The 14,396-nt window shown below is 34.1% G+C and overlaps 1 protein-coding gene across 8 annotated transcripts in view; it reads left to right on the forward strand.

The window, feature by feature from the left end:
* The window catches only part of RELCH (RAB11 binding and LisH domain, coiled-coil and HEAT repeat containing), a 138,515-nt gene that overhangs the window by 107,181 nt on the left and 16,938 nt on the right, over positions 1-14,396 (forward strand). For 4 of the 8 annotated variants that reach the window (XM_020995710.2, XM_020995712.2, XM_020995717.2 and 1 more), the window contains 6 exons: positions 1,699-1,805; positions 3,028-3,127; positions 8,586-8,668; positions 9,523-9,586; positions 11,643-11,781; positions 12,873-12,989. In XM_020995710.2, the coding sequence (XP_020851369.1) occupies positions 1,699-1,805; positions 3,028-3,127; positions 8,586-8,668; positions 9,523-9,586; positions 11,643-11,781; positions 12,873-12,989 (610 nt within the window). Of the gene's footprint in view, positions 1-1,698; positions 1,806-3,027; positions 3,128-8,585; positions 8,669-9,237; positions 9,321-9,522; positions 9,587-11,642; positions 11,782-12,872; positions 12,990-14,396 lie in introns of those variants that run through there. The other 4 variants (XM_020995711.2, XM_020995713.2, XM_020995715.2 and 1 more) reach the window with 3 other exon arrangements.

Below are 14,396 nucleotides of genomic sequence, written 5' to 3' on the forward strand. Positions count from 1 at the left end.
GACATTCTACTAGGTATTGAGGATACAAAAGAGAAATCATCCCCTCAAGGAGCTTACATTTTTTAGGGCCTACAGCACGTACATATGTTATTATGTACAATTGTCCAGCAACTTGGGACTTAGACAAGAACGGGACTGGATAAAAAGGCATTGCAGTCAGAATAAAAATAATGTAATTGGTTTGTACCATTGAGAGACACCTTTTCTACTAATGAAACCACAGATTCCCCAAAACACAATTGACTACCATTGTACCCATTTTATTTTTCTTTTAATGGAGCTGTGACTTTGAATCATATATATACATTCAGATTATTTTATGGCTTGTGTCTGTAATTTGCCACAGGTGCCACAAGATAGCATCATACTAATGATTGTGAATTTCTTGAGGAACAGGTTATTTTTCAAATTAGCCAAAATGAAATAGCCACAGTCTGGTCAATTTTAATTTTTTAAAAATGAACTTTGTAAAGAAAAATACAAGTATGCCAGTTTAATCTAGAATGGTTTAGGAGTGCCATATAGTACTACATGTACTCACCAAATCCCTTAATATATTCTCAAGAGTAAGGTACTATCACAGGGCACAGTACATACCTAGAAGGCCCTTCTAACTAAATGCATAAGTGAATTAAAGTATGAATAATGAATAAAATATTAAGTGCTTACTATGCATAACTAAGACTATAAATAGAAAAGCAAACTATTCCCTATCTTTGTTTCTGTTCTAATAGCAAAGACAATAGATATCTTGGAACTAAAAGATAATTCTTCAGTGACAAAGCCAAGCAGTAACATCACTATGCCAGAGTGCCTTATACATAGTAATTTCTCAATAAATAGGCATTGAATGGTGAATTTTTTTGTTGTTTTTTTTTTACTTTCTGAATCATGCTTACTGTGAAGCTAGCTGATAGATGTATAAATTCTTCATTTACTTAAGTGACATCTTTATCTCTATATTTATCAACTATTCACGCCAAACCAACATTTTGTTCCATGTCTTCTTCATACCTGATTCCAAAGTAAACCAAACTCTCCAGCTCTTTGCCCTATTCATTTCCCATGACTGTATATGGCCCAGTTAGGGAACCTGTCATTTTGCTATTGCTTAATGAAAGTGTATAGTGCCCACTTTCAGATCATGTACTCTTATTTCTAGCTAGTCTGCTTTGCTGCATGATGTTATGAGGATCCCTCCACTCCTCTATTTCAGGGTCATTTGATATACTCCTACAGGTGTATATTTCAGTTCTCTGCTAAAGCTTTCAAGAAGGTTTGCTTCATTCTTAACCTCCAACCCCACCTGTTTCTTAAAGGGGATTTCTTAATTTTATTTTCTTACTCATTTTTTTTGTTGTTGTTAAATATCAGCCCCTACAGTTGCCTCACATCAGTGCTTCACAAAGAGTTCATGACTCTGCTATTTATAATTAGGTTGAAAGTATTGTAATGTTGGCTTTGAAATCTATAATATTAGAACTGAAAGTAAAAGTTGATTTTAGTGAAAGAGCATACAATTAACTATATTGATCTGTAAGTTTAACACAGGATTATTGTAATCATACCCTACCAGGAGCAGGTAAGTACATCATAAATAACTTACTGTGATTATTTTCATTAGAATCCTTTCAGATTATAGCATTGATCCAATGTTTTCTTAAATAACAACTTAACCTAGATCTTTCTTCTTTTCAGGAAGAAGACCGCAAACTTTTAGTTGGATTCTTAGAAGATGTAATGACTATGCTTTCATTGTCACATGCTCCTCTTGATAGTCTGAAGGCTTCTTTTGTGGAACTGGGGTAAAAGTAATAGCTTTTGTAGTTTCTTTAATATGTGTCTATATATATATATATGTGTGTGTGTATATATATATATATATATATATATATGTATATATATATATATATATATATATATATATATATAAAAATAACATGGCTTTGTAAATTCCATTGAGGGATGAGAGGATACACTAGAATATACAAAGTTGAAGAAAACTTTATTTGATTCTTGGAACTAAAAGATCACCCTCAGAGGCAAAGCCAGGTTCATTTGTATATTAACAGTCATTATATACATGTATTAAGTGCCTCCCATGTAACAGGTACTGTGCTAAGTTCTGGGAATAAGAATACAAAGAAAGAAAGACAGTCCCTTCTGGAAAGGAGCTTCCAGTCTAATAGGGGACAAACAACACACACAAGCAAGGTGAAAAGCTGGGGGTGGAGGGAGTTTAGGGATAGGGTAGAGAAGGTACCTTGCATGGGAGGGGAGCTTGAGTGAATCCAAAAGAGTACATGTGGATGGTAATGAAAAGATGGCTGGCCTAGGAACACTCCTTTGATGGAGGTTTTGGGAGAAACTTCTATCTTTGCTGTCTAATCAGAGGCAAAGGGGACTGAAGAGCTGTGAATGCCAAGACTGATATAGTCTCCCCTGATGTTGAATTTCCCAATGATGAGATTCCTGAGGGCGTGATGAAGTACAAAGTAATGCAGCCTAATATAGTCCATAAAGGGGTAGCCCTAGGCAGGAAGTCATGGCTAGCAATGTAACCACTGGCACTAAGCTTTTAACTAAGCTTCTCTCAATGATGAGAGAACTTCTCTCAGTGATCTAAAACTGTATGTTGCCAGCATATGAGTTGTAAATCTATGTTGGTGGAGGAAATTTCTCCACTGGGAGTTCCCTACCCTGTTGAAATCACAGTTCTGAACAGAAGCCTGCCTAAGCTAAAAAATGTGAAAACCAGAGTGCTAAGCATTAGAAATACAAAAATAAAACTGTCTCTGCCTTTGAGGAACTTATATGCTACTTATTAGCCTTGTGATGTTGAGCAGATAATTTATCCTGAGTCTCAATTTTATCATTTGTAAAATATTTTTAATATTTGTACTGTCTTTCTCACATAGTTGTAAAAAGGATACTTTGTAAATCTTAAAGAACTATATCAATGTGAGCTGCTGCTATAATATGCCATTATGATTTTGTTGCTCTTAATTTTAACATTTTTTTCCATAGAGCAAACCCAGCATACCATGAGTTGCTGTTGACTGTTTTGTGGTATGGTGTTGTCCATACTTCAGCACTTGTTAGATGTACTGCTGCTAGAATGTTTGAGGTAAGTGAATCAAAAATTTCAATTTCATTAGATTGTTTTAGTTGTCATTTAGGGGAGGAAGTGGGAGAAGGAAAGCAGGGAACACGGAATGGGAGAATGTAAAAACAATTTCTGTATAGAGTGTGTTATTTTAATGTGTATTTTATAAGTATCTATTGTAACAGTACTGAGTTGTGTACTGTGTGATGGAGCAGCATTTGCATTGTTTAGTTTTCACATACTTAAATGGTCTTTTGACATCATTTTTCAAATTATTTCCTTAAAAGATGTTTTATGGTAGCTTCTTGTACTTTCCTGTTTTATTTCTGACTTCAGAATTCAGTTTAAATCTTTCTGAATATACTTTCCTGTTTTCTAATAATATTAATAAAAGAAGCTCATCCTGTAGAATCTCTCTCAAAATATGAACTCTAGGTGCTTCCAGGACTTTCATTAAGAATGCATGTACTAAGATTTGTGGAAATCCTGTTTTTCATTAAACGCATCTGAATCACCACTCATATAACCTACCCAAGTTAATCTTGTTAAAAACCATAGGCCCCTGCTCTTTTTGCCCCATCAGCTGCCCACAGCATTGCAAGGAAAAGAATATATGAATATAGTATGTTTAAATATTAGTTTTAAAGGTTGTCAAGTGAAATGTATCAGTTAGTGCTTGTCATACTTTTAAAAAAAACCCAGCTCCCTGTCATGCACTCCAGTGCAAATTTTTAGTAGTTTTATAAGAACAGTATTGCTCGATTAAATTGATTGCTTTATACTCTTCCATCAGTATTAATTATAATTTCCCAGAGTTTAAAAAGAGAGGATGCATTAGAGGGCTAAATCAGTAGTAATATTTTTTAAATTATGTCCTCTGAAATCTTCAAGTACATAAATTAGGTTTTTAATAATTCTGTATGACCTTTAACATTTTAAGTCATTTAAGTCATCTGTAGTTCTGAGGAAGCAGGAAGTCACTATCTCTGGTATAACCTCCATAACTAAACATATGTACATACATACATACATACATACATACATATAATATAGATATATAAGAAGACTCCAATTCTTTTCCTTCAGGGTGAATACAAAATCAAGATTTTAGCTTTGCTTTCAGGGTAAGTTCCCTCTATGTCTGAAGAATTCATTAGATTATTCATTCTCTTCCCCACAAAATAACGTGAATTAATAATGAATAATTAATGCTATAGTATAAAAATATTATAGATTCCAATATTTTGGAAGTTTTTTATCATTTTCTCTTCTAAATATTTGAGAACAAATCTGAAAAAGCAATTATAAATTTTACTAAGAAAAAACACACATGAAGCATTAGTCCATTGTAGTAATTTTGTTAAGTATGATAATACACACTTTATGACTTTTCTCAAAGATCCATTCACTTTAGTTAGTCTTTTTTCCTCTTTGCAGTTTCTTGATAGTAACACATATAGTCTCTAAGCCCAAAAAAACCATATAACTACTGTGTTAGTTTTTAGCTACTCCCTTCCTAGAATTTAGCCAGGTCCTGATTAATGTGACTAAGTGAATTGGTCACATTATTCAGATTTGTACTGTATATTTCCATTGGGCTGGGACCAATTACCATATATTTTGTAATCATAACTTTGAATAGTGTGAATTCAGATACATATGGCCACTTGAGGAGATTCGTTATTTGCATCCACTGAGTCAGTACCCTGAAATAAATGAATGAAGATAAGTCTGTATAATAAGTAAAATTATGAATCCTCCCTATAATTTCTTAAAAATATATTTTCTAGCTTCTTTATAGCTTTTGCCTGGTTTGGGTCTGTCTCTTTGCTGTTGCTGCTGATTTGAAAACTGTATTCTGCTTAAGCTGTTGCTGCAGTTATTCTTTTAGGTGTATTGTGAATCTGTTTATCTGTGCATAAGCAGTTTAGTTCCAGGACCTAACACAGTGTCTAGCACATAGTAGACACTGATTAAATGCTTGTGGATTGATTTATGATTTGAAAAAATCATATACAATAAACATTTTCCCATAAGTATGAATTAGGTTCAGTGATAGAAGTGAAAATATAAGCATGTTTTGTCAATCAGTGTGCTTTAATTTGAACATCAGTCATGTATTCTATTAGAATAAATGAGTTTCATGATCAGTTGTAATTTTTTGCATTCGTAAGAATATTCTCAACAAGAAAACTGTTATTTTTTATTTTATTTTTAGGCAGTTGGGGTTAAGTGACTTGCCCAGGGTCACACAGCTAATAAGAGAAAACTGTTATTAAACAAGCATTTAAGTGAGAAGCCAAGAACCAACCTTTACATTTGTAAACAGTCGTATCCTGGGATTTGATTTTGATAATGTCAGTATAGTTTTGCAAGTTGGTTGAAATAATTCTGATTTTCTGAGCCACTTGTTTTGTTCTGCTTCTTTCTTCACTACCACAGCAATAGATTTTTACTGTATAGTCATAAACATATAAACTTCAGATATATGTACATATGTGTGTGTGTATAATAAATTTAGAGCTAGAAAGGACACAAATCCAAATCACTTATTTTTAAAATGAAGATACTTCTTTACATGTGCCATGTTACCAGTTAGTTAATAAGCATTTTTAAGGGCCTGCTGTGTGTCAGGCACTATGTTAGTTACTACTGTTATGTTACAAAAAAAGGCAAAAGACAATTCCTGCCCTCAAGGATCTCATAGTCTAATGGAGAGAACAAAAGTGAATAACTATGTACAAACAAGTATTGTTATATAGGTCACCTTCTAAAATGAAATCTTTTTGGAAGGAAAAATAAAGTTGTACTCTGAAATTCAGGGGAGGCAGCACAGTGTAGTGAACAGAGTGTCCAATTTGGAGTTAAAAGGCTTGGGTCAAATCTCATTTCTGCCAAGTACTGCCTCTATGACCTTGAGTGAACTGGATAGCATCCCCGGGCTTTATCCATACACAGCCCAGTCCCAACCTGTCTTTCCAGTCTCATTGAATGTTATTCTCACTCCTACACTATAGTATCCAGCCAAAGTGGTTTTCTCTCCGTTCCTTATACAAGAAACTCTACCGGGGCAGTGAGATGGCACAGTGGATAGACTGCTGGCCCTGGAGTGAGGAGGACTTGAGTTCAAATCCAGCTTCAGACACATAACACTTACTATCTGTGTAACCCTGGGGCAAGTCACTTAACCCCATTGCCTAGCCAAAAAAAAAAAAAGGAAGAAGAAACTCTACCTTCTTTCTCCATGCCTTTGTATTGGCTGTGCCCCATGCCTAGAATATATTCCTCCTTATCTTCACTTCATAAAGTCCCTCTTTCTTTAAGACACAGCTTAAGTACTATCAGTTACAGGAAAAAGTCTATATTGATTCCCCAACTGCTAGTGCCCTCCTTCCCAAAACTACTTTGTATATATTTTTATTTATTCATTTTATATTTATGATGTGTCTCTACATAATATATGCAAATATGTTTGTGTGTTTGTTTATATGTATATTTGTTGCCCGCTGCATTAGAATGTAAGCCTCTTGTGAGTAAAGGTTATTTCATTCTTTGTATTTGTGTTGCCAGCACCTAGCATAGGGTATAGCTTTTAATAAATGATTGATTTTCATTATCTATAAAATGAAGGGGTTGGACCAGATGACTCCTAAGGTCCTTTCCAACTCTAAATCTATTGTCTTCTAATCCTATATAATACTCATCATAGGCTGCCTTGAAATTGTAGTTTTAGGTGCATTTGGTCCTAGGGTTGGAGGAGAAGTAATATGGCCTATGTCCAGTCCAGTTAATAATTAAGTAATGATTTTTATAGTCACAAAAGGCGTTACAGCGATCATTGTTTCCTGTCCAAATGTTTTTTTGTTTGGTCTTTTATGAAAATTGCTTCTCTTAAAACCAGATTTAACAATAATAATATATTGTGGCAAAGCTATTTCCAAAGCAAAATAAGCTATGACATTTAATGATAATTAGTAGCAGGGAGAAAAGTTAGCAAATTCATGAATTAATCTCCTTGATTATACTCTTAAACAAGAAGACTAATTGTAGCTGAGAAATTCTACCTCATGATAAGACCAATAAAATAAAGTACTGAAATTTAGCAAGTTGGTTTGAATTATACCTATAATATTTCATACCAGAAAGCCAGTACTTATCATACACTAAATCAAAGATTATATTCAAATGGGCAGAAGAACAAGTCATAAATTTGTTGTTTTTCCTCACACAGTATGTCATCCATTACAAATGCACAAAATGATAAAAATTTTAGTTATAAAAATACTGAAGATAACCAGCCTCTATCATGAAACCTAGTTCTTCTACTATAAGATGGCCTGATTAACACCTGACATTAAATCTAATTTCCGTTTTGTGAAAGTGGAAGCACAAAAGGAGGAGGAATATTTAGTCTTCTCCAGATTTCACTCATAAAAATGAATGATTTGAAGAAGAAATGGACGTCTCCATTTATCCACTTAAGACCACTAAATAATAAACATCAGCTCTTTTTAACTTCCAGTCAAATTAAATCAGATCACATTTCCATTGATGACAGAATTAAAAGAAAATTAATAGATAATGATTCTCTTGTTAGCTTTGAAAAATGGGGCAGCTAGGTGGCACAGTGTAGAGCTCTGGCTTTGGAGACAGGAGAACCTGAGTTCAAATCCTGTCTCAGACCAGACACTTGACACTTACTAGCTATGTGACCCTGGTTAAATCATTTAACTCCAATTGCCTCGCTAAAAAAAAAAAATTGGTACATTTAAAGAATTACAAAACATGAGACCTGTTTATAAAAGTTTAACCATACAAACCAATAAAAATTAGCTTGGGTGCTGTGCCCTTTAATATACACCACAGACCTAAAAACCCTGAATTCTACCTCAAGAGAAAGCTGAAAGAAGTCTATTATCAGAAAATTTGCTTAGTGATTTAAAGGTGCTTGCTATAATTATAAAGCATATATGCAGTATTAGTGGCCTTTGGGTATCTGCAAACTGCTACCTGTTTTAGTTTAATAGCACAATTCAGTTTGTACCTTACTAGTCATATTAAAACACATTCATGTTGGATTTAAATTTGGAACATTAACTTTGAACTCAGTCATATTTTAACTGAACATTTTTAAAGCCTAAAAATAATATTACATTTATTAATTCCATTACAGTTCATTTTTAAGTAGACTACATGATGAAATGTGACCCAAAAGTACAAACTGTTATTGAATTAATTATGGAATCAACTTGTGGATTTCTAGGCCATTTAAGCTTTGTTTTCCTCCCAAGCATCCATCCTCTGCCTTTGTAAAGCATTAGTGTAGCAATATATGCTTAGCTTCTAATTTTGGTTTTGCTTTTGTGTTCTCTCTTTTTCTCTTTCTGTCTTGGTTGTGCCTTTCTTCTTCCCATGGTACTGTGCTCACTCTTTACGTGCATCACCTGTGAATACCCTCCCCCCTGCGCCGACCAATCAGCTGTTGGTGAAGGGGGTGAATGAAACTCTGGTAGCTCAGAGGGTTGTTCCTGCTCTCATTACTCTCTCCAGTGATCCTGAAATGTAAGTTTCTTACCTGACTTATACACATTCAGCATCCCTTTTAATATTCGTTTGTTGAGAAATAGCTCTCAGTATTTTTTAAAATCACACTGATGAATGCTTCTTCATAACTTAAAGTATCTTTAAATTATATTCATTTTTATTAAGTATTAATTTGTTCTGTTGTTCTAACCTCATCAGAATACCACTTGTTAAGCCAAATTTAAAAACTCATAAAATAAGCCTACAGCTTACTCATTCATAGTAGACCTAAGCTATAGTTTGAGACTTAGCTACTGAATCATATATAAAGATTTGAGGTATAAGTAGTTCATTCAATTTCAGATATCCAGATATGCTGATGGACTATTTCCTCCAAGCTAAAAAGGGATGCTCTACTAATCTCACTAACAGTTCATTACCAGTAAGCATAGTAGCATGAACCAAAGCCTTAACCAGTTTAATGTCTATTGTGGGTGACTAAACCAAGAAAGGCCAATGAGTCTGCCTGCCCATCCTCAGTCACAGCTAACCCAGTTCTCATTCCAGTTTACCAAACCATTTTTTATTGCATGTTGACTGGTTTACAGCTGACTCTTCGAGGCATGAGTGAAGCATTAGTTGACAAGCGGGTTGCTCCGGCCCTTGTTACCTTGTCCAGTGATCCTGAATTGTGAGTTTCACAGACTGCGACCTTAAGTTATCCTGTCTGTCTTTTTGAGCATTCTTCCTGGTCTGCTTTTATTTATTTTTTTTTTATTTTGTCATTGCTAGAAACTAATGCAATATAAATTGTGCCCATATTGAATATATTTTAGCTTTGTTTATTGTTTTCTTGCAGAAAGGTTAAATTTATTTATTTTTTTATTCCACAGCTCTGTCAGGATTGCCACAATTCCTGCCTTTGGCACCATTATGGAAACAGTTATTCAAAGAGAGGTAGGAATGCCATGAAACTGAATAGTGTTACTGACCTCACATGGTGATGCTATTTCTGTAATATTTGCTCCCTGAGACAGGCAGTACACATTTTACTTCTTAAAATGTGCAACAGCAGTACCTGGGAATTACCAAAATGTCATCTTCCATTTTCATGCCTATACAAAAAGGTTATCTTCTCAAATTTAATAAAGTTTGTATATGTAATATTTTGAATGGTGAATCCTAGTCACGATTATCATTAGAAATATAGCCTATCCTTTCTCACACTTCAACATGCTTTCTGCCAAAATACAAAAACCCCCTCACACAGTAGAAAATCCAATTACTTATGCAAAGTGATAAGTCTTTTTGTACAGAGATGCTGTGCTTCACATTTTATTTGTTGACATTTTCATAAAGAAAATGAGCACTTTGTGGTATGCATATAAGTGAAGCTTATTTTAAGACTACTTTAAAGTGACTTTAAAGTTTCACCATGTTAAATGTATGAAACTACCTGACTATGCACACTTTTCAGTTTCAAGTTATTTTTAATAAATACATGTATTCTGCAATAGAGAATATTTCTATTATAAGGAAAATAAATTTGCTATAAAGGGATCCTTCTCATCTTTCTGGAAAGCCAGGCAAGGATGTGGCTAAGACAACTTCATTCCTTCTCTCTTGAAATGTGACATGAGAGAACATGATCAGAGGAAAGGAAGGGTAGAAAGATCAAGGGGGAAAGGAGCACATTAGTGGGTTAGACACCATTTGCCATTGAGAAATCCTATTTAGAGATACTGACATATGAAGAGATAAGTGGGCTATAATATATCTGTTCTCTATGAAGTATCAGGCCATACATTTATTCTCAGAAAACCTCTTGCAAGTAGATCCACATATTCTAATTCTAGAGTGAGGGATCCTGGGTTCAAATCCTCCCTCTGGTACTTAGTACTCTGTGACCTCAGTCAAATTGTTTAACTTCCCTCAGCTTCAATTTCCTTCCCTGTAAAATGAAGAGATTTGACTGTTTGGCATTGGAGGCCCTTTCCAGCTCTACATGTGCAATTCTAGCAGGAGCCAGCCTGGGACTGGTGCTTTCCATTTATTACAATAACTACTTCTAGTTGACGTGCTTTAGTAACCGACTCTTCAGAGATAAAAATAATATAATTCCATCTCTACAAATGTTTTCTTATTACTACTTAATAATTTCAGTGATACAACCACTTAAAACTTCACAATCCATTCCCTAAAATGTAACCTTTTAATTCCAAGACACATACTTCTAACGATGTTGGTGGTATTGTTAGTATAGTGAATTTTTGGCAACTAGAAGTCTCAACAGAATTTCTTTTGTGTTATTCTGAAAAATGCTTTTGGATTTTTGCTATCCTAGCTTTCTTTAAAACTCTGGAGTTGTTGTGGCTCTGTAGTAAATTATTGTTAATTAATGGTCAACAAATGTTTGTTGAATTTTTTAAAAAATTAGATATATTTTGGAGTAGTAATTTTTTTCTCATGCTTCCACTTGGATATCTCACTGGTGAGCACAATATTCTGCAGAGCTTGCAGTCTTGCCAGACTTTCAACATGTTCTTAAATCCTAAAATAAAATATTTTAGGGAAATGTGAGTAAGAGATAAGTCATTGTTGAGTCATCAATTCAAAAGTGAATAAATGGGCAACTTGTACTATAATTTGCAATGTAATTTTAAATTTAAATCCTAAATCTTAGAAACTTACCTCCATTTCCTTAAACATTTTTGTGATAATGATTTTTTTCCTTATTGTTATACATTTCTTTTGGCCAGAAATAAGATAAAACATTATGATAGGATCATTTGGGGGGTTTTCCAAGTTTTAAATCTTTTCTAGACCAAACAGAACAAGTAAAGCACAAGTTTGGCCTGTGTTCTCTACTACTAACTTCTCTAATTACTTTAAACAACATCTAATTGTTTTTTCATGCCACATTGCAGGCTAAGTCTCTGAACTTTCTTTTATTTTGGTAAACTCCATGTACTTGTGAACATTGTATTAACTATGTGAATATATTGATTTAAAGTTACTGGAAAGAGTGAAAATGCAGCTGGCTTCTTTCCTGGAAGACCCTCAGTATCAAGACCAACACTCTCTTCATATAGAGATCATAAAGACATTTGGAAGAGTAGGACCTAATGCAGAACCCAGGTTTCGAGATGAGTGTAAGTTGAATTACTCTACTATCCCAATGTAAAGTATTCCTTGAATTATGGTGGACTGCAGAGCCTTTATGAATATTCCTGACCCTGTGGTCCTGTGTGCCATGTGAAGTGCTCCACTGTGTGCTTCTTATACAGAAGTGAGCCTGTGGTAGTGGATAGATTGGACTGTGTGACCTTGGGCAAGTCATTTAATCTGTTTCAGCCTTTTAATAATATCATCTACCTCACAGGGTGGTTGTGAGGATGATATGGGATAACATATATAAACCACTGTGCAAACCTTAATGTGCTGTATAAATGCTATCTGACACCATTATTGTTATTACTAAATAAACCATATGCCAAAAGCTGGAAGTACAAGGAGTCCTGATTTCTTTGTTACTTCATAATTAGCAATTGCTCAGTATTTATTGTCTAACAGAATTCATTTGCTAGACATTAAATATTTCCACCAATTCAGATCAACAGCCTTTCTACAACTTAATCTTAGAGAGCTGCCTAAAACACTGAGATGGTTAGATCACTTGCTTAGGGACACCTGGCCAATGTGTGTCACATGCAGGACTTGAACCTGGGTCTTCATGGCTTTGAAGCCCACTCTGCACTGAGCCATGCTGCTCTTAATGAAGATTTGTTTCATTGACTGCATGGGATGAGAAAAGCAAAGACAGCGAGGAAAAATGAATGCAGTCTTCTTTTATTAGATACAGTAGTGATATTTTGTCTTTAGATGCTTTCTTAGATAATTCTCATTTCTTCATAATATTTTTGGAATATGCTACCAGAGCCAGTTTTCCCTCTCAGTTGAGACAAAATTGTATGTGTGTGTTTGTGTCTGTATTTATATTTATATATATATATATGTTTTCATGCATACATTCATACACACACATGTATAATACATAGTTGTTTGAATGTGGTACTGAGACTGGAACCCAAGTCAGTCCACTGTTCTGTCTGGTAGACCATAAGGACAATAATATACTAAGATGCCAATCATCAGAAAACTACTCGATATAAACAAAATGTACTTTTATTAATTAAGAAATTTTTTTAGGAAAAATCTAACATTTTCACTTTTTGTTTTTCAGTTGTTATACCACATTTGCACAAGTTGGCTTTGGTCAACAACTTACAAACTGTGGATTCCAAAAGACTAGATATTGCTACTCATCTGTTTGAAGCTTACAGTGCACTTTCCTGTTGTTGTATCCTTATTTTCAAAGAAATTAATGTTTTAACCCATTTTTTGTTGTCTTTTTAACAGAGAGATTAGTATTTTTGCTCTTTGAATTACATAAAAAAATAGAATTTAAATTGTAGTTTTTTAAAACTTAGTTCTTTTCCATTTATTCTTTTTTTTTTGTATTATTCTGTCCATTTCAAGTTTAATGTGTAATATATTTTTGAGTGCTGAGACATTCTGTATGTTACAGTGGATAGGCAGGGTCCTAATCTCCAGTTTTGAAAAATATTTATCTACCTTCTACAACTATGCAAATTTGGACAAAAAAAGTGGGAAGACATTGAGGATACTTAAGGAAAAACATACATAGGTCTTCAGTTTGTTGCCTGAAGCCTTATCCAACATAGATGTCATTGTTCTAAGCCTGATGTTTGCTAAGAAAATGCCTGGCCTTCCATGTTCTGTATGTTCCTTATGAGGGCATTCACATGAATGACTATAGTCTTGACATGTGCAGTATTGCCTTTTTTCTAGAGGGAGATTGCTACAACTCAGTGGTTCTTCTTTGAGCAGGGAAGATGAAGAAGAAGAAAGATAGATGAGAGAAAACAAACAAAGGAAAAGATGAAAGCTTTCAAGAGATGGATTTTATCTTAAAGAAAGAACAAATTTTGGAAGGAGCAAGGACAATCACCAGATCTGACCAAGAAAACTTTTAAACTGCAACTTGAGAAAAAAAAATGTTTACACAACATAAAAACTGGAAAATTCACCCATATTATGGAGAACAGTAGATGTAACAGAGTAAGAATCGCAGTAAAATAGATACCCAGTAATTTTTAGGATAAAATAACAGGAAAGGAAATTAAGAATAGTAATTATGGCCTTGTATGTCAGTATTCAAAATATAGCCTTTTGAGTAATATAGAAAATGAGCTAAAAATCTAGTAGTAGAATATAAATTACTATCACCATTTAAAAGGATATTTTCAAAAGAAATAGCTCTAATAGATTTATTTGCACTACTACAATAGCATGTGTGTTTATGGTATATGTTAACATATATATGTAAATTGAAATTCACACACCTGAGAAGAAGATGCATGGTAAAGAGAACTTTTGAATCAGGATAAAAGAGGGGGGAAAGTTAAGAGTACTGTGAGAGTATACAAGGCTTCCCAGGATAATTGTGAGGATAAAGTAAGATATTGTGTCTAAAGGGCTTTGCAAACCTTATAAAGCCTATTGTAAACACCCATGGACATTGTTGTTGTTTCCCTGCCTAAGGATGATGCTTTTAAAATCAAAATCTCAGCAACCATCTAGTCTAACCATACCTGACCAAGAATCCCCACCCCACCCCCAACTTCCCTGATGAAAGATCATTCAGGCTTTGAAGACCCCTGGTTCTGCTTTTGAATATCTCTAA

Source organism: Phascolarctos cinereus, unplaced genomic scaffold, assembly GCF_003287225.1.
Source record: "Phascolarctos cinereus isolate Bilbo 61053 unplaced genomic scaffold, phaCin_HiC Scaffold_4;HRSCAF=312, whole genome shotgun sequence".
NCBI lineage: Eukaryota > Metazoa > Chordata > Mammalia > Diprotodontia > Phascolarctidae > Phascolarctos > Phascolarctos cinereus.